A 15,380-nucleotide genomic window follows, 5' to 3' on the forward strand; every position below is an offset into this window, starting at 1 on the left:
TTCCCACTGCTACCTGTTAGCACCCAGCATCTTCCCACGTCCTGGCTCCTGCTGCCTCTGGTGAATGGTTTGGATGGAGTCACCCAGTGAGATTTTGTCCAAGTCACTGGCAGCTGAATTAAAGATTAGTTTTCTTCTTCCCCTACATCTTTATTCATCCTGTACAGGTGTGGTTTATGAACAAATAGATGTGATTTGTGCCACATAATTGACATCTCCCTTTGAACATAATGCAGGCTTGAGCAGCAATCAGCCCCCATTGTTGTCAGCACTTGGAGCCTGCCTGGACCTCACTGGGAAAGCCTTGGATGGGGCTCAGGCTGGAAACACTCAGGGTTTATTTCACAAATACCTTACTTTTGGCTCAAATTAACTGAACTCTGCTGTTCCACTGGTGGAAATATGGAGTAATTCCCCTGAGTTTAGGTTTCTGGGGATGTACTTCAGCCCCAGTTGAGTCCTGGTGCTCACCCTTACTGTAACCCACTGAATAGAGAGACATGATGGAAAATCACTTTTTGCCTTTGTTATCTGATTTAGCCCATGAACTGCAAGCTGCAACAATTAGCCAAACCCCAAAATATCTTTGGCATTAAAATTGGACAAAAGGAATATAAAGAAGCATTCTGGGCTGCTGACGCATTACCATTCACTGCAAATCCCCTTGATAAATACCAGAACTGCTTTGAATAATAGATACTTCTGGAAACCTACCAGCTCACAAAATGAACTGGACTGAGCTGTAGCTATTACTCCGTGTCCAGAGGCTAGGGTAGCAATTGCTGCTCTCACCACAGCTTTGAGCAGACACCCGATTTTTATCCATTTATTTACCTTTGTTAAATCTGTGGATAATTAGACAAACCAGGCTGCTTGAAGGGATAACACAACCCCAAGGATGCATGCTCTATTAAATACAGTTTAGAGAGAAGGGAGCAGTTCTGACTCCTTGCCTGAAGCTGGAAAAGGGATGTGACAACATCCAAGACAGCCACAACCCCACTGGTGTGTGGTGCATGATCTGTGTGTGGAGAAGTTGAAGAAAGGATGGATGGCTGAAAGAGCAGGGTAGAAACCTCTAACTTTTATTTTTGTTATTCAAACTTTTCTTCTTATTTGCCCAAGGTGATTTTCATTTTCTGAAAGGTTCATGTTGTCACCAAGGGCTTTCATTAAAACAGGCACTACATCAATTATTCCCATCACTAATGAGACCTCAGGCTGGGTGTCTGTAGGAAGAGAAGGCACTTCCTCCACTCCACTCAATTACCCTAACAAATCCCATTTTTACAGCCCAAAGTACTTCAAGTGCAAACTGTTGGCCTCAAAATGAATTCTCCCTCTCGTTTCCAAGATGAAATAAATAAAAGTGCCTTAGCCCTGGAGCATGGGTACTCCTGAGGTGTGAGAGTGGTTCCTGCACTGTCCCTCACACCCCTCCGTGGCCTCATGGCCCTGAAATCTCTAGAAGAAGCTTCAAAGAGCTCCTGCAGTCATATTCCAGGTCTGCCCATCCAAGCCCAGGTGGTAGCAGAGAAATAAGGCTTATGAAAGAGCAAGAGTTGTTTTTTTTTTATCTGCAAAGCACTCTGGTGACAGTGCACATGCCAGTCTGTGCATTTGTCCTCTGGTGCTTTGTTGTGGAGGGTCTGGGGAAGCCCTGGTGTGGTAGGCAAGATGTGGGCCTGGCTTTTAATGGTTGTCCATGCACAGGTGCTAACACTGCTTTTCCAGTGGGATTAAAGATCTTGATTTTCCTTTGGAGGTCTGTGGATGAGAAGGTGATAAGCCAGAAGCTGTTGCAGCCAGGATAAGGCTTCCCCTCAGCAACCAATTTTTTATGTCTTTGGTTAACTTATTGGCTCAGGCTTTTGCAGTCTGCCCTCCTGACCTGAAATGACCTTGCAGACAGTCTATAACGTAAGTATGCATGGCTGAGGATATGCTGTGGTTTCAAGTAGGAATTACTTTGCAGGAATTGGATGGCTCATGTTCATGCAGATCAGGCTGACCATGGTGTTCCCTTCTGCCTTTATAATCTCCCATCTAATCTGTTCAAGCTGAATGAGAGGCAGACAATCACTGTTGTGTTCCTGGACCAAAACTTGAGATTCAAATTATTTCTTCAGCTTTCCAGTGGTGCATGGACACAGGGCTCGGCCCAGTAAGCAGCAGGAATCCCTCCCTCTGTTCCCTTATAACCTCTGACATAAACATTCCGTATTGTTTTTAAAAAAACAAACAAAAATACCCCACAAAATTCCCCAAAATACCTTAGAAGATTCAGGCAAGCACCTGATGAGTATTTGGAGGGACTGAGAGGGTTATCATTCCTTTGGGCAAGGGTTTTATTTATCAAGTTGGTCCTCTTGGATAACTGCCAGATGCAGTTACTGTGCAGAGAAAGAAGCCCTCATCTGGCTGCCAGAGCTCCTTCCCCTGCCCAGCAGGACCTTGTCTGGGGACATTATTTTATTTCAGCTTCACTGAGCACTTGAAGATAAGTTTTTAGTGAAAAGCTGCCCCTCATCCTTCACGTGGAAGTTTTTGGGGGTTGTTGTTTTAACGGTTCTGTGTTTTCCTCCTGCTCTGTACATTTTCCCTGCAGAGCAAAAGGGACCGTGTGAAGGCCTGGGTAAGGGCACAGCTCCCCACCTGCTGCAAGGAGAGGGACTCCTGGTCCATCTACATCTTCGCCCCTCACTCCAGGTAAGGCAGGGCACTCGGGCTGTGGTGGTGTGGTAGGATGGATGGTAATGATGTGTGCCCTCATTAGAATGGCTCAACTGTCTGTTTAGCCCAGATTGGTCTCTGTATGTCAGTGCACAAAACTCCCAGCCCTCCCCCTGCCCCAGCATGACATCAGGGTTGAATACCAAACAGTTGCTGGCTGCAGAGGGCACAGGAGTGTCCAGTCAAGACCCATAGCCCAGGGCACGGCTGCAGCTTCATCAGGTTCCTCATTTCCTTTGGCAGTGATGCCAGTGCTCTGCAAGTTTTTCTCCTGGTGGAGTGTGATGAGCTTGGAGCGAAGGAGAGAAGTGCAGCATCAAGCAGAAAATTCTGAATTTGCCCCACCACACACTTACAGCACTGTAAAGGATTCCCTGACCTCAGCCTGCCTCTCGACTGAATCTCTCTGTCCTTCCCCTTCCCTTTCTCTTGGAGGACACCCTTTCCTTGCTTGAAGGCTCTGCCCTTCCCCAAGCCTGGCCATGTGGAGCCAGCTGAGCTCCGTGCTGTTCCACGCGTTCCTCTGGACACGCACCCACGCACCCGAGGGTTTCCTGTGTTGGAGCTGAGGGCCCTGGACGGCGTTCAGGTTCATTCATACAAAGATTAGAGAGATTTTCAGAAACAGACTTCGGGAAATGTAATACGGTATTATAAATCCTGGGTCAGTGTACAGCCATCTGTCACAATAAATAGCTTGTGTCCCTTTGTTCCATGTGTGCTCAACCCTTATGGGCTCACTGGGAGTATTTCTTCCTTTATTTAAGCTAAACCTGAGCACCAAGAACCAGGTAGAGGGGCCTGTCTACGTGTCCTGGAAGCAGCTGTCCCATTGCAAGTGACCAAATCCCCCTATGAACATTCCCAGGCCTTAAAATTTGTTGCCTAGTTCTGTAGCTCACATCCCTTTCTCTTCATAACCCAACCTGCCCTCAGTCTGCAGCTCTGCCAGGGAGGGGATTGGGAGATTGGAGCTCATCTGCCTTGCAAGCAGAGTGCTCAATTCCCCTGCTATGCATTGAGCTGCTGTGTGTCTCCCCAGCCAGTTGAGTATTAATAGTTAGTCTGTGTCTACTCCTTTTTTTTTTTTTCCTCTCTCAACAGATTCCGTCTGATGTGCAATAAAATCATCACTCACAAGATGTTTGATCACGTTGTCTTGGTGATCATTTTCCTGAACTGCATTACCATTGCCATGGAACGACCCAAAATTGAGCCTCACAGTGCTGTGAGTTTCTGAGGTTTTCCTGTGCTCCTCGTGGAGCAAACAGCTGTGGCTTGGACCCCACTGCTGTGCACTCAGTCTTGTTTTCTTTTTCTTTTTAAAATGGGAAGGTGCCAACACCCCGTGAGTACCCTTTGAATTAGGTGCAGCAACTCTCCTGGCCCCTACCCAGTCTCCTTTCACAGCACAAGAGCACACATCGTGGCCTGCAATATATCCAATATCTTATTTCTGGAAGCACGATCAAGGTTTTAACACATGACATAGCATGACATCTGTCTCAGTTTCCTTCCCTGAGAAACCTTCAAACACTTTTCCTCTCTCAACACAATGTTCACTTCTTCCATCTGTTCCCCACAGGCACGTATGTGTGGTGTGAATGGATTGGGGGAAACTGTTCATTTCATACTCTTCTCTCCCCTTTGTGTATCAGTTTTGTTGTGACACCAGAAAAAATGTATCGATGCAGGCACTGCAATGTCAGTTCTTTGAACATCTTTGTCCTAATATGCTATGTAAGGATTTCTCAAACTAGACTCTCACAGCACAGCATCCTGCAATCAGAGGGGCAGAATCATCCCATTGCTCTTTTATTTTAGCATGGATTGGGGCTGAGATGCGCTGGGCTCTTGCTGATTTATCGCCCAAGACTGCTCATATCACAATCCTATAGACTCCTGTTTTGTTTATGTAGGCGTGTCAGGCTGTTCATTTTTGTGGATTTTCAATGTAAGACATTAAAACTGGAGTCTAGGCTGCTCTCTGCCTATTTTAAGTGTTCCCTACTAGTCCTTCTTAGTGTAACAGTTTGCCCAGCAGTCCTTTCCCTACATCCTTTTTTTTTTTTCAGTTCCCATGCAGTCGTGCACCAACTCTCGGCTGCAAGAAGAGAGCAGGGCTCCATGACAGCTGATGTAGTGGGAGGAGATCACCCTGCTTATCCCCAAATGGGGCACCCTGAGAAACTCCCTTAAAATCCTAAATGCTTCCTTTGAGCCCCTTGCCATGTCCTCTGAGAGTTACCACTGCCCAAGACTGGCTCCAGAAGGAGCTGCAGGTACACAGAGAAGGGAATCAGTGTGACTAGGAGGAGTCCACAGCAAAGAGCTGTAGCACACAAACCAAATATTTCATATAGGAAAAGAGGATCTGTGGTGTCCCCTGGCACTGGGAGAGTGCTAAGAGGAAAAAAGACGAGGACTGGTGTGAGGTTCATCACTATTAGGTTATAAGAAGGGGGCTGGACCGTGGCCTGGGAGCTGCAGACAAGAAGAGGAATGCTGAGTAGTGGGGCAGGGGATCCAGAAGGAGTGCATTGGCCCTGCCTGTGCAGATGGAGCTCTCATCTGGAAACAGAGAGAGTTAGTTTAGGTTGAGTTGTTTAAAATAATTGTTCTTTGCTTCCCTGAGCTGTGGATTTTCTAACTGCTTCAAGTGAGTTCTCTGCCCCTGTCCCAGTTTCAGCTGGCTTATCAGAACAGGGGCTGCTGTTGTGAGCCAGCATGTGCTCCCCACTGCAGAGTGCACGACATGGCCTGGGGAGATTATCCTTCAAAACAGCCACATGCTTGCCAGGCAGGAATGCAACATCCTCAGTCTCACCTCTATGCCATTGCTGTTTTATCTCCAGCTGCACAAGCAGGTCCCTCTCCTCTCCCTCCTGGCCAGTGCCTGCCCCCCTACAGCAGCCTTTTGTGTGGCAGTCAGCTAACAACAGAGATGTTTCGTATCACAGTACAGGTCTAGGGCCTCATCAATTATGGACCATGTATGGAAGCAAGCTCCTCTGTGGTTCCTGAGTCACTTCCAGTAAATCATGATATGGCAAGTGAGAGAGTTGCCAAGGTGTTTTGTCTTGTTTAAATTGCATCTCATTTTGAGTGAGAGATCTGCATCTCTTATGGGACTGCTCTGTAGGGAGAGGCAGAAATAAATCCAAAATTGTTAAAAGCAGGACTGGGGCCAATTGCATATGCTCATACATACAAGCACACGCACCATCATTCCTCCAGCCTCTGCCTTCTCAGTGTAGGGAATCAGAAGCTGTCTAGAGATTAGGGAAACGTGCAATTTATTTAATAATCATCATTAAAAAGAAAGGTTTCTGCTAACTGTAGATAAAGAACCAGTCCATGGGCTCATCTGTAATCACTAGCTGCTCTTGCTGAGTGGTGACACTGAGGAGGGCATGGTCTGGTGGATAGTGCAGGGGACTGGGAAATAAGGCTGTTGAGCTTCATGCCAGGTCCAGCCCATGGCCTTGGGCAACAGAATCGACATTTTGGGGGCAGGTCTCAACTGGCATAAAGCCCCAGAGCTTTGCTGGCTTTGCTGGAGCTGCAACTCATGCCAGGTGCGCTTCAGCATCCCACGGGTCCTGCTGCCTCACATCTCTGTCACTCTAATATTGACTTAATTTCTAGGAGAATTGGGAGCTCAGTGGTATTTACACAATGCAGTGATGTTTGCAGGTGAGAGGCAGGTAGAGATTTGTCAAGCACATTTCGAGGAGGGTACGTCTCCCTGTTCCCATTATGGGGGGATGGGGGAGGATAATTTGGGGGAAATTTAGGAGGGTTTGGAGGCAAGTGGAAAGTTTTGGGGGACAGCTGCTGGCAGTTGTCCCTGTCCATGGTGCTGACACAGAGTCGAGTACTGGCCAGGCTGAAACACACAGTTTATTGTCTAAATATTTGGATTTTCTCCTCTTTGCGAGCAAACAGTCCTTGGACTGTGCTTGTTTCAGCACAGAATCAGGAGAACAGTTTTCAACTACCCAAATATGCACGGGGAGATGCACAGCTGCAGAGAGCAGGCTATAAAATATTGTCTCTCATTTTCTTTTTCATAGGAACGGATTTTCCTAACACTCTCCAACTACATCTTTACAGTCATCTTCCTGACTGAGATGACAGTTAAGGTAAATGCAGGTGGAAAATAAGCGTGCCTGTATTATATTAGTTGTTTTTTATTATGGTGGACTCATAAAACCCTTAGGTCTACCAGCTGTGAGAGAGGTGTATATTTGCCTCTTCTGAATCATACTCAGATGCCTTATTCCAAGCACGTTTTACATCAGAGAAATTTCACTGAAGTTGCTCTTGATTTACACCATTATAGGAGCAATGGAATCCTTGAATTCAGCAATCCTGCCCTATTCAGCAAAGCTCTTGAGCACATGCTTAACTTCAACCATACATGTAAGTCCCATTGTCTTCAACAACCAGTTGTCTTCAACAACCTAAGATGCTGTGTGCTTTCCTGACTATGGAGAGACTTAAGCACGTTGAAACACTTTGCTGGATTTGAGGCAGGAGGCTCAGAAACCCATGGAAGTAAATCTCTCTAGTGTAATTCATAATCATCTCACTGAACAATTGCTCTTTCTTTGGAAGGTTTTTCTGGTTTCTTTATTTGCAAAGCTTGTACATGATTGCTTGGGTCAGCCACTCTGCACTTTCTCTCCTGCAGTCTACAGGAATAAAGTCTGAATTTTTTAATGCAAGAGCTAAAAATATTAGGAACAGTTTTGTGCAGGTAGGTTTATTTGCATTAAAAGTACATCAGCTTTGAGGGACAACCTGGTATTTTTCTGCAGTGGTGTTTTCATAATTCTTTCAACACAACACTTTGCTGCTTTGTCTAATTAGGCTTTTGTACTGGGAAGCAAATAGACTCACAGACTGGTGTCTGTAAATAACGCATTCTCAGCAGGTTGCTAACTACAACAAACACATTGGATGCTAGTCATAATTTGTTGCAACTTGGTGTCTGGGCAGGTGGTGGCACTAGGCTTGTGTTTTGGGGAGAAAGCCTACTTGAAGAGCAGCTGGAATGTGCTGGATGGGGTGCTGGTGCTCATCTCCGTCATCGACATCCTGGTTTCGATGGTGTCAGACAGCGGCACAAAAATCCTGGGGATGCTGCGGGTTCTGAGGCTGCTGAGGACACTGCGGCCCTTGAGGTAAGTGGAGGCAGGGGAAGATCTAAGGGATGTAGGATGTGTGTGCCGAAGGTAGGGCTGAGCTTTCAGGCAAGGGAAGGGGCAGATGAGACGAGTGCACAGTGTGTCAGCCCAGCCTCCTGCAGCTCCGCAGACAATGACAGCGCCCAGGTCCTGCTGAACCGACAGAGCTCTGCGCCCTTGCCTTGTTTTAGGACCAGCCCCAAGTGCAACAGGGAACTGATCAATGCCTCCTTTGCTCATTAAAACACACATCCCCTGCTATTTGTGTTCTCATTTGCTCTGTGTAAAGTGCAGCTTAACAGCTTCTTCTCTCCCTTTCCTTCAGGCAGTCAATGGCTTTTGTAACAAAGAAGGAAATTAGTAGCAGGTGGTAGATCATTTTTAAGGAAGTAGAGACTCAACTGTTGGTTAACCTAGAATGCAAAGGAGCTTTTTTCCCCAGCTCCTCGTTAATTTTAGAGAGACATTTACTTTGAAAATGACCCAGACAAGATGAAAACAATTGTTCTACTAACTTGGCCCCCCAGCTCTGCCAGCAGGCAGTATCCCATGCTCCAGGGACAGGTTCCACTCCAATAAGAACCTGCCCAAGGACCAGCTTCTTCTAAACGTCTTCTGTTTGTGACCTGTACCCCAAGGCATGAAGGTTTCTCTTCATGCTTAATGCAATTCCTCTTTAATACCGTTGTTGCTGCTCCTGTTATGCAGCAGCTAATAAACCTTCCTGCTCAAAGCATCTTTGTGTGCCTGTCACATTTTACTGCTGCTTCCTCCATAGAAAGGTTCACTTTGAGTCAGGATTTTTCTCTTTCAGAACAGAAAAATAGGACCCTGCTTCTGATAGAAGATGTTGTTTTACTACCCCTCTGTGAATAATAAGCCTAAATAACAATGGCCATGCCTATACATATCTTTCAAATATTCTCAACAGCTAGAAAGGACATTCTGTTCAATTGGTCTGTGTATATGTGTTATACCTGGTGAGTTTTAGGATGTGAGCTGCTTTTAATCATTTTTATCTGGACTGCTGGCACCATTGGGGTAGTTCAGCTCCCTCACCATGTAAGTAGACTGTATTCCTATGTGACTCCAGTTCAGGCTCTTCTCTTTTTGTGTGTCCCCTGGTATCTCAGCTGCACTTTCTGGAGTAGTTTCTGCCCAGTTGCTGATTTGGTAGATTTGCTCTGCTCCTCTGTTTCTGCTGATTTTTGACCCAAGTTAAGAAACCTATAAAATAGTCCAGATAGCTCAGGGTAAAAGAAGGTTTGATTTCTCTTCTCTGAACTATGGAATGCAAGTTTCTCTTTTGATGTTCCATGGTTAAATCAGATTTAAAGAGAGACATTTGGGTTGTGGTGATCTCTGCTGGAGTCACCTGTCTGACCTGGTCAAAGCCCTGTATTCTTCTTTGTAGATCTGTAGAGCTGTCTAGCTAGGACTTGGGTCTTTTTTAACTGGAGCCTTCCTCTGTAGTCACCTATGTGCATGAATAATCTGCTGTTATGGGGAATAATCCACTCAGTAACTGCAGGCTGAAGGAAGCCCTGCCATCTGTAGGATTAGGCTCTTCCATTGCTATTGCATTCCCGTTGGTATTTGTTTTGCTTTCTCTAGAGACTAAATGCATGTTTTCAGCCAACATGCTGCTTCCTACTACAAAGGAAGCATAAAGAAAGACAGCAACAAGCCGATTCCCTAAATATGTTCAGAATCAGTTATATTCTCCCATTATTAGATTTGTAGGAAATGAAAAAACAGCCATCAAACTGGGGGCTTTTCAGTAAGTCATAAATCTCTGTCTGTGGAAGCCCATCTGCCTGCATGCTGCACATCTGGGCTGCCTTGAGCAGCCTCTGCCCACAGCTGGCCACAGCAGCCCGCTCTGCCTTTGCCGCGGGCTCGGCGCGCGGCTCAGGGATCACATCCTCCCTGCACAGCCTGGCATGTGGAGCTGCATCAGCGCAGGGTGACAGCTGGGATGGGTGACCTGAGGTCTTCACACACCGTGGCTTCACTTACCGTGTCTGGGTGAAGTCTCTCGTGGAGCCTGAGCCAGTTTTTCTTCTTCAGGAAGGTGTAAGGCAGAGACCAAAGCAAAAGCTGCACTCACACCACAGAGGAGCAAACCTGGCTCCTTCTGTCCTGCCTTGCTGGGGACACTCCGGGACAGGACTGCAGGAGGACACCCTCAGTGAGAATTCAAGCCACAGCTGTGTGTGTCACACTCAGCTCGAGGGCAGAGACAGCCCTCGTCATCTCTGTGTTGGCTTTCCCACTGGAAGGGAAAGGGGGATTCCTGCCTGGAAGAGGGATTCTTGCAAAAGATCTCCATCATTCTGCCTCTGGTTTTCTCCTGTGGAAACCACCCAATTGCTTTATGCAGCACACAGAACCCCACATGCTTCTGCCTTCTACCCAGACATTAAAAACATCTGTATGTCAATCAAGGGGTTTTGATTTCATGATTGATTATCAGCCTCCAAATTGAATCCATGAAGATTCAAGCTCAGCTTTATGACAAAATTCCAAAAATAAATTCACATAGGAATGACATTTAAAGATGTTTCCCTGACCCTGTGATGTTTCAGCCAGTAAAGGGATTGCTTCTACAGTAACATTCCTTCCTAATGCGTTCAACCTGCTGTTGTTGGGATCAAATGTTATAGCTTAAGACACAAGAGAAATCAAAATTGAAAATGTATTCAGATTTAATGTGGGCGGACTTCAGGGTTGTTTTACTCTCTACAGAGCTCAGGCTTTGACTTCTAAAGCACACAGATAAATTATTCACTTTTATACTATCATGGTCTAATAGTCATTTCATAACTCTCTTCTGTCTATCATATTATCACCTTTGCTAATTTTCTTTTAATCTGTGGAGGAAGGTCTTCATTAATGTTGATTGGTTGCCTCATCTAAGTGCTGCTACTTGTGAGAGCTCTCATCAGGAAGGCTTAATGTTGGTAATGGATCCAACTGGGATGAGGTTGGCAGTGGTTTTGGAGCATCTCACACCAGGGGGAATTAGAGGGATTAACATTTCTTCACACCAAAATAACAAAGAAAGACTGTCTCATTTCAATTTCCCTGTTTGTCATATGCCTGATGCAGAATGGAATTGCGCTGAATGGAACCTCATCAGGTCTCCTTTTCTTGCACAACTGCAGGGCTCCAAATCAGCTGCATCCTTCAGCCATAAATGTCAGGGGTGTGGATCAGATAATAAGATTTTACAAGCCTGACAGCAGCAGGACCTTTGCAATACTGATGGGATGTGGGGATGCCATATGCTGACATGTTGGGGATGGCACTAATAATCTGGAAAAGATGAGAATTTCATTGACACCTCTTAGAGAATTGGCAGACTCTTAGGAGAATATCAGGAATCTTCACATGGACTTGCCTCACTGTTGGATCAGGCCCTTAGTCTGAGGCAGCTCCAAGGTCTGAAGGTTTCCATTAGTAAGAACTATTATTTTTCAATATCTTTTCGAAGTTTTTTTTCCCTGTAGTGCTGAAAACAGCACTGGCATAGAGCTAAACTGGTGGCAGCTTTTACCCTAATGCATTCTAATTTGAGGAATTCCCTGGTTGATTAAAATGCTTGAAACAGCCAAATGCTGCTGTTTTCCAGCCCTTTTTTCCTCAACATGCACATGACTTTGCAAAGTCAGACAAGTAACCTCCTATTTTCCCTCTCAGCTGGATATGAAGTAGTACCTCACCAGGGAAATAACTTTATTATTTCTAGAGCAGCATTTCTTAATAACTGTTGGAGAAAACTATCAACATTAAACTCTGGAAACTAAATTCCTTCCTTGTTCCCCAAAATTTAAGGATGCTTCAGTAGTTCAGACCATAGACCTTCAGTTTAGAAGACTTGTCCTTGGTTCCATCCTGCATGACAGTGGGCAGAAGTCTGTGATCCCTAAAGTCAGGATCCCTAAATGGACCAAAGGACTTAATTTACATTTAAATAATTGGAATTGAGTTGCCTTCCTACCTCTGAGAATGTGGCTTGCCCTCCTCCCGTGCCTCAGTTTCCCACCTGTAGTTTGGCAGGTGCATTTCAGCCAGGACTCTGTAAGGGATGTGAGAGGTGTGGAGGTCTTTAGTCCCTCTGAGGAGCTGGGAGAGATGTTCAGCCTCAGCCTGCCCAGCCCAAGGCTCGCTTTGTGCACTCAGGCATGGCCTGTTAGGCTGCATTGCCTGGAGCTGGGCACACTGAGCTGTTCTTCAGCCCCTGTTTGCTGGGCTGGGCTCAGCTCCCAGCCCCATGGCAGCAGCTGCAAGGTCTCCAGGCTGGGCTAATCCCTGTGGGCACCTCTGGTAGCCCACACTGCTCAGGGGGTGTGCAGCCTTCTGCTCCTTCAGCCATCTCACCCTCCAGCTCCTTCCCTAAAATACCCAGAGCTGAGTGTCAGGAAAGCTGAGGTGTCTTAAATAAGGAGCCACAGCACCCACCTGGCAGAGAAGCCCAGTGTGAGGAATAGCAGCATCTGCTCTTTGTGTTTCACTGGTAAGAGAGCAGATAAAAATACTACCATCTGTTTCTTTCTGAAAGTGATAACTGATGAGTTACCCTTGACATTTTTGAGTAAATATTTAACCAGAAAAAAAAAGGAAGTAAGCTTTAGCTTTTCAGGATACAGTTTAAACCCAACAGTTTTGGTAAGAGCTGGTGGCTGTGCATTGAGCACTGCAGGTCACTCAGCTTACAGGCCCTGGGGCAGGAGAGGGATGGTACAGGTTGGCTGTGGTCCCAGATGAGACCATGCCTGATCAGTGTGAATGTGTCCATGGGCATCTCTGCTGTGAGCACCATGCCCAGGAGAGGCAGTGGGGGAGAACTTGGACCCTGTCCAGGCAACAAAACTCCAACACTGCTTCAGGTGGTGGAGCCAGACTTGGGGAGAAATGGGAGAGGAGCTGAGAGGACTCCCATGTCAAAAGAGAGACCCATGCAGAAACAAGAACGTGGGGAAGTTTTGGGCATGTTTGAGAGCCAAATGTTCGAAGGAGTCACCAGCAGCACCCAGAAACACACAGGCACTTCCCTCCTCTGACTTTCACAGCATTTAACTGCTTCTGACTCGTGAAAGCAGTTTCTATGGCATCAGTACAAACTGATTTACAGAGCTGGTGAAATGCTTAATTCCAGTTGGCATCAAGAGGAGGGAGGCATATAGCCTTTTCAAGTGCCTTTCTTGGTCCCCACCTTCAGGTTGGTGAGGCTGACTATGTCGTTCATCTTTCCCAGCGTGGTGAGATGGCTTCTCTAAATCACACAAGACTTGTCCTTTCTTTGCAATGTTAACCTTGAGAAAATAGTGCAGTTTCTGCCTTTTTTTCTTTCTTTTTTTTTATTCAGTCATGAAATCCACATTATTCTTCTTCAACTTTCTGATATGATCTAATCTTCTGTTATGAAATTCTGTGTGATACCAGACAGAGAGGAGCTACAGAAATTAGGTTAGATGCTTCTGGTCCTTCCAGTGAAGTTTCACCTGGAGGACAGCACTGTTTTAGAACTGAGGCTATACAGTGGTTATAAAGCAGAAACTGTGATGGTCTGAGGAGTAGCTCAGGTCTCTGTACACAGCAGCACAATAAGGACACAGCAGATTATTTTTGAAGATGAGCATGGTGAAAGCACTCACACAGGTTGCACAGAGAGGTGATAGATGCCTCATCTCTAGAAATGTCAGGGGCTCTGAGCAACCTGATCTAGCAGGAGGTGTCCTTGCTCATTGCAGGGGGTTGGATTAGATGACCTTTAAAGGTCCCTTCCAGCCCAAACCATTCTGTGACTCTGTAATTGGTACAGATGTGCAGGCAGATGTGTAAGAGTGGCAGCTTCATTTAATGGACTGAGACAGGAAAAGCAGGTGTCCTGCCTAAATAGGAAGGGACAGTGGGAGGCTCTCTCCTTGTAGTCCTAGACAGGCTACAGGCATGAAAGTCTGTGCCTGTGGATGGCCCAAGCAAAACAGTGGAATTTTCTGGCCTGGCTCCTCATATGTTTTCTGCTCCTCCTCCTCCTCCTCTTTATTTATCCAAAGCTGCATGTATTAGGCAGAGACCCTTCCCCCCAAGACCTCCATAACCTTACAGGTCATTCTTACAGAAGTGCTTTTTCCATCATGATTTTTGAGTAACTTTTCATTCTAAAAAAATTTCTAATGCTATGTTCTTAATATCTTCTATTTTGATAGGAGGCAAAACTGGGCAGGTGCAGGACTAACAGCTTTTGTAATTACTTGCCCCTACAGAGTCATTAGTCGAGCCCAAGGTCTGAAGTTGGTGGTGGAGACTCTCATGTCATCCTTGAAACCCATTGGGAACATTGTGGTCATCTGCTGTGCCTTTTTCATAATCTTCGGGATCTTGGGAGTTCAGGTGAGTCCTTTGTAAGCCTCAGTACTTAACCTGAAAGTGTAACAAGCCCCAGATTGCCCCAGGTCAGGGTATCTGTAAGCATGGCACAGTGCCAGCCTTTCTGAACTCAAACTGATGTCAGGATGGGGTGTCTAGGACTAGGTGACCTTACAGCTGCCTCTCAATCAAACCCCTACTGTGATTCTATGATCTCCCCTCCACAATTTTTCTAGTTACAAACTGATGGGGAAATAGAAACTCGAAGCTGAAATCACTGGCTTGTAAACTCTGGAGAGACTTTGAACTGGAGATTAATTCAGATTCTGTCAGTTCATGTAACTGAAAGCTTGCAGAAACAGATTTCTGAGTCTGATTCCTGCCAGCTCTTCTGGCAGTATCCTCAGTCCCAGGAGTGCAGGAACCCAGGGGAAAAGTGGCAGTTTCCAATGCAATTGGTTTCTCATTACCTGGGAAGAAGAGATAGCTTCATATAAATATTCTGACATAACACTTACTTCTTTCTGAAGTTTATCTGATGTGTCACAGCCGTCTTTTGGAAAGCAACTCTATTTGGCTTTGTTTTGGAAAGGTGTCTTATATAATATTTTACACTAACATACTGCTTAAATAATAAATACAGCATTGAAAATAAACAGGGAAGAAAATCATGCCATCCATAACCACCTCAGCAGCTAGATTGGTTTAGCATTACAGCAGAACAGCATCCATCCATTATATTAAACAGATTCATAAAACTAAGCATATCCCATAAAACAATCTAACGCTCAGACATGAGAAAATTTATGTCAGACCACAAAACTTGCAGTATGCTCTTTGAATTTCATCCCTGCTAATTGTGATGCTTTCCCTGGTGACTTGCAGCTTTACATTAAATTGTCATGACTATTGATGTGATTCAGTGATACAAGCAAGACTGATCCTGTATTCAAGATGCAAAATTCTCAGTTAATATTGATGTCTAATTAGGTGTAAGATGAGGCCAGAGCTATTTTCTAGAAAAAGACAGTCTCTCAAAGTTACAGTTAGTTTTTCCATTTAGATATAAGCTGGGGATCA

The 15,380-nt window shown here is 45.6% G+C and overlaps 1 protein-coding gene across 1 annotated transcript in view; it reads left to right on the forward strand.

Annotated features, from left to right (window-relative positions):
* CACNA1G (calcium voltage-gated channel subunit alpha1 G) overlaps positions 1-15,380 on the forward strand; it is a 97,350-nt gene that overhangs the window by 47,986 nt on the left and 33,984 nt on the right. The window contains exons 17-21 of the mRNA XM_062506560.1: positions 2,609-2,709; positions 3,838-3,961; positions 6,810-6,878; positions 7,738-7,922; positions 14,198-14,324. Coding sequence (XP_062362544.1) covers positions 2,609-2,709; positions 3,838-3,961; positions 6,810-6,878; positions 7,738-7,922; positions 14,198-14,324 — 606 coding nt within the window. The remainder of the gene's footprint in view (positions 1-2,608; positions 2,710-3,837; positions 3,962-6,809; positions 6,879-7,737; positions 7,923-14,197; positions 14,325-15,380) is intronic.

The sequence above is a fragment of the Cinclus cinclus genome, chromosome 20 (assembly GCF_963662255.1).
Source record: "Cinclus cinclus chromosome 20, bCinCin1.1, whole genome shotgun sequence".
Taxonomy (NCBI): domain Eukaryota; kingdom Metazoa; phylum Chordata; class Aves; order Passeriformes; family Cinclidae; genus Cinclus; species Cinclus cinclus.